The sequence below is a fragment of the Poecilia reticulata genome, linkage group LG4 (genome assembly GCF_000633615.1).
Source record: "Poecilia reticulata strain Guanapo linkage group LG4, Guppy_female_1.0+MT, whole genome shotgun sequence".
Classification (NCBI taxonomy): domain Eukaryota; kingdom Metazoa; phylum Chordata; class Actinopteri; order Cyprinodontiformes; family Poeciliidae; genus Poecilia; species Poecilia reticulata.
This window is the reverse complement of record NC_024334.1, coordinates 5,656,649-5,661,328: the sequence shown is the minus strand read 5'-3', so window position 1 is coordinate 5,661,328 and position 4,680 is coordinate 5,656,649. Positions and strand designations below refer to the sequence as shown.

The window sequence follows — 4,680 nt, the reverse complement described above, 5'->3', positions numbered from 1 at the left end:
TAGTTAGCTTAGCTACAGACTGTTTTCCTCCATTTCACTAGCATTTAATGAATTAAGGAAATAATTTACCAACATATTAATATTTTTAACTTGTACCTTTTACCACTTAAGAGATGAGTCAGTCAGCAGCAGCTCTAACCCACGTCCCTCCTGATCTGTTTTCTCCTGAGTGAAATTAAAGCTGCATTATGTCACTTTTATAAAAATATTTTTTTTTATTGTCATTATGTTGTGACAGGATGGTATGAGAGGTAATATGTGAAAAATCTATTTCCTCTGCCTTCTCCCAGTCAGTGGCAGGAGAGTTTTAGTGCTGTCAATCACCATCTTATGTGGTGCTGCTCATCCTTCCTCCCCCTCACTCTGTGCTATGCTGCAGCTAGCTTAGCACAGAGCTGTGCTGCAGCTAGCATAGCACAGAGCTGTGCTGCAGCTAGCATAGCACAAAGCTGTGCAGATTCAAACTGAATGCTCAGGTTAGTTAGCATAGCTACCAATGACGGCAGATAAACGGTTTCCTGTAATGATAAGTTGTTTCTCCACCATTAGCACATTTAGCAGTGAGTGAATGAGGATGATTGACAGCACTAAGACCCTCCTCCTGGTTCTGATTGGTTGTTTTGGTCAGAACGRTGCATCACTTTAACCAGTAATTCAGGAAGCAGATGGAGGAGATGATTGTTTTCAGATTATCTGCCTCATAACAAACTGCTACATGGTGACAGCTGTAACAAATATGGAGAAACATATTTTTTATTGAAGTTATGAACTTTAATAAAAAAGTACATAACTTTTTTATTCAAGTAAAAAAGTTATGTACTTTTTTACTTGAATAAAATGCAACTACATAGTATTTTTGAGAAGTCTGGATTGCTTCATGTGTATGTGACTGTTGCCATGGAGACGCTTCAGTATCTAAAACTAATAGAAAACATTAACAACCTACTTGAACACTGGATGTGGACCGTTGGATGTTAAATACATGAGCAGTAAAAGTCTTCCTTACGGGCCGCCGTACTTTCTGCTTTAATACAAGCTTAAGGTTTTTCCATGGACTATTTCTGAGTTATTATATTAATAATCAGTCATCTGATTGTCTGTTGTTCGTCTGAATGGTTTAAAGAGCTGCTATTATTGATATGACAGGAGCAGCGGAATGACGCCTGGTGGTGGGTGTGACGTCATAACGTATTGGCTGCTGGCTCTGTGTGAGGAAGCCGGTGACCGGTGGTCAGCAAAGTTTGGAGAATGATAATGAGAATTTCATAAATCGATAATTGTGACAGAACAAAGAGGTTTGGAGTTGATTGATGAGATTCCCAGTTAAACCAGTGCTGCTCCACCACCGTCAGTTTGATTTAGAATAATAAAACGTTTATTATTGTTGATGCTTTGGTGCAGAAAACTGATGGAAAATCGATTTATTGACTGCATGTTTATGTCTGTTAAGTACGGTGGCCGACAGGTGCAAATGCGCAGCAACAGAGAAAACATGCAAATAATAAAAATAAAAATAAAAATAAAAAATAAAACACACACAAATGAAACGCAGCAAACACAAAGTGCTGAAAACCGGAAGTGCTCCAGACTGGAGGGAGTCGAACCATCGCTCCATCTATTTTTATAAAACTGATTGTGACTCAGCGCCTCACCAGCCGCACGTCACTGGAGGAACCGGAAGGACCGGAAGTCCGTCACATTCAGTCAAAGTTAGCAGCAGGAGGAAACTCTGTCCTGCACCGAACATGATGTGAGAATATTTGATTAAAATGTATGAAAACAGCTTTATTACCGTTTAACACCCAAAATAAATACTTACCAAATAATCGATTGTTTCAACTAATCATGGATTTTCAGCCACATTTGATGCAGCATTTGTACAACAGGAAGTTGATTTTGCTCCACAATCACAGCGCTGGCCCTTTAAATGAACCGGGCCCAGCTCGGTCCAAACGGGTTCTGCCTCCCTCTTAACCTGACCCAGATCTGGTTCCGGCTCGGTGAACTGGGTCGGCTTCAGCCGTTTCAACCCGGGTAACGGTTCTGACCCGGTTACCAGGTGAGACACAGACCACAGGAAGCCAGCTGGTTCCACAACTCTTTATTTTTGACCTTCAGCTGAGTCTGACCCACCAGCAGGCGGCCGCGCCTGGTCCACTGGGTCCAGTGGACCAGCAGGAAAAGCACCCGCCCACCCAGGCCCCGCCCCCAATGTCACGATCCAACCATGGAGGCGACGAGGTTCTGGTTCTGAACAGGTGAAGTCATGCAGCCTGAATACGTAAACGCAGGACACGCCCTCAAAGGGGCAACAGCCAATCAGCAGCTTCCTGTTCTACAAAATAAAAGCACAATTAGAGTTCCATCTGGGTTTCAGTCCGACAGAATGGGTCAGAACCAGAACCTGACGGGTCAGACATCCCTCAGCAGAACCGGCTCAGAGCTGTGGGTGTCCAGACGGGTCAGAACCTCAGTTCACCTGTTGGTCACACCTGAAGCCAGGGGTGGGGGCGGGGCTACCCTCAGATCAGCTCATTCATTGGTTAATTGATGGATCAGTTAATTAATTGATTAATTGGAGTAAAGTGCAGCTCAGTGATCAGCTGACGGTCCATAACCTCCAGGTGGCGCCGTGATGTCATCAGCTCACCTGGATGCTCACGACGTGCCGAGGGCAGTGGAGGTCTGCTGCCCAGGTGACTCGCTGTCTGTACCTGAGCTCTGAGGGGCGGGGCAGTCTGTATGAAGGGCGGGGCTTTCGGAAGGCTCCGCCCCCTGGCACCTGCTATCACCAGGTGAGGCTTCGGCTCCGCCCCCTGAAGCTTTATCCTCCAATGAGCCTTCAGGAGCTCCACCTGCTGCCCCACCCATCCAGAACTCCACACTGATCTCTGCCGACCCCTGACTTCCTCCCGAGTCAACGGAGGAGCCGAGCGCCTCTGTGATGACGGCGGCGGTCTGAGCGACCCAGTTAAGCTCCGCTCTGACCTCGCCGGCTCCGCCCACCGCCACAGAGGATGATGGGAGCGGCCCGGCCGGCGGCGGCTCAACGGTGCCGTCTGCTGACTGGCCGGTCCCAGCGGGTTCCGGCCCGGCACCAGGCCCGGCGGCCGTGGCGTGGTTGTTGTTGAGGTTGTCCTGCAGAGCCGTCTGGTTCTGACCCGCCTGCTGGTTCTGCAGAAGCATCTCCTGGATCCGGATCTGCTGCAGGATGGCAGGAAGCTCGTAGTGGTGGAAGAAGTAGATCATCGAGTGCTGCAGGAAGACAGAGAACCGGCCAATCAGAGGCAACCTGGGTAGGAAGGGGCGGAGCCTCACGGCTGACAGGAAGAGGAGGGACCTCACCTGGATGAAGAGCCAGGAAGTGACCAGAGCCAGGCTGCTGTACTGACCGTTGAAGCGGTAGTGGTAGGCGTAGAAGGCGAAGTGGTACAGGTAGAAGAACCTAGACCCAACAGAACCAACAGAACCATCAGAACCATCAGAACCATCAGAACTTTCTCATTCAGGAGAAAGAAATCAACCATTTTTGTCATTTATCTGGACTGGATCAAAAACTGTCTCTATGGTTACCAGGTGAGCTACAGCAGCCACACCTGACCAGGTAAGCCACCTGACCAACCAGAACTGTGGATCCCATCATACCTCTAGGTATGATGGGGGCGTGTCTTGAGTGGGAGCTGACCAATCAGAGCAGGCTGTTCCTGTTTCTTCTGCTTCCTGCTGTTTCCTGTTGCATCATATTGTTTCCCATTTTCTCCTATTTCCTGCTTCCTGTTTCCTGCTTCCTGTTTGGGACTCACCGCAGCCAGTGGCGTTTGCTGGTGTTGGTGTGGCAGCAGATGGCATCATATTGGTCGGCCAGCCAGACGATCAGGATGATGTAGAAAGCCGTGGTCGTGTCGTTGAAAAACTCGGACATTATGGCCTCCATGCCTGCCAACAGGAAGTGACATCACAGATACAAAACAACCAGAACCGTTTGTAAATTCAGACCGGATCAGAAGGAGAACCAACGCAGAACTCACCAACCAGGGCCAGGATGACGGTGAGCAGAGGGGCTGCTGGGAAAGCGATGGTCATGTTCATCTCCAGCATCTGCAGCAGATCCACTGAAACACACAGAGCAGGTTAGAACCGGACCGGGCCGAACCGGGTCTGAATGGACCAGGCAGCGCAAACAAACCGATGAAGACGAAGATCTGGTGGTGGGAGTATCTGAGCAGCATCGACACAGACAGCGTCTGAAAGGCAGAACCAGACCCGGCTTTATTTTGTGAGCGGTTCTGAATCCAACTGGTTCTGCTGATCTGGGTCCTAAAAGAACCTTTTAACCCGCCTGCAGCCGGTCCAGGTCCAGTTGATTTAAAGTGCCACTGAATTTAGTCCAGAGTTTTTGATCTTAAACAGATTTATTTCCTGAAATCTGGGATGATGAACGTCTGACGATAAACCAGCTTTTGTTTTGAAACTTTTTAATACCTTTTTCTAAATTAATTTTAAATAAAATCAGTTAAAATCATTAAGTCCAGCCTGAACTATAAAGGTTCTCCTTCAATCTATAGATTTAATCTGAACATTTATCACTTCCCATCAGAAACAGGAAGTAGAAATATTCATCCCTTCCCGTCAGGAACAGGAAGTGGAAACATGCCTGACTTCCTGTCAGGAACAGGAAGT

The 4,680-nt window shown here is 47.8% G+C and overlaps 1 protein-coding gene across 1 annotated transcript in view; it reads right to left on the bottom strand.

The window, feature by feature from the left end:
- Positions 1-2,086: 2,086 nt before the first annotated feature.
- Positions 2,087-4,680, bottom strand: part of tmem259 (transmembrane protein 259) — a 9,663-nt gene continuing 7,069 nt past the window's right edge. Inside the window, exons 8-12 of the mRNA XM_017304427.1 lie at positions 4,187-4,244; positions 4,029-4,112; positions 3,804-3,936; positions 3,346-3,445; positions 2,087-3,255 (exon numbers count right to left, since the gene is read on the bottom strand). Of these exons, the coding sequence (XP_017159916.1) occupies positions 2,659-3,255; positions 3,346-3,445; positions 3,804-3,936; positions 4,029-4,112; positions 4,187-4,244 (972 nt within the window). The 3' untranslated portion in view covers positions 2,087-2,658. The remainder of the gene's footprint in view (positions 3,256-3,345; positions 3,446-3,803; positions 3,937-4,028; positions 4,113-4,186; positions 4,245-4,680) is intronic.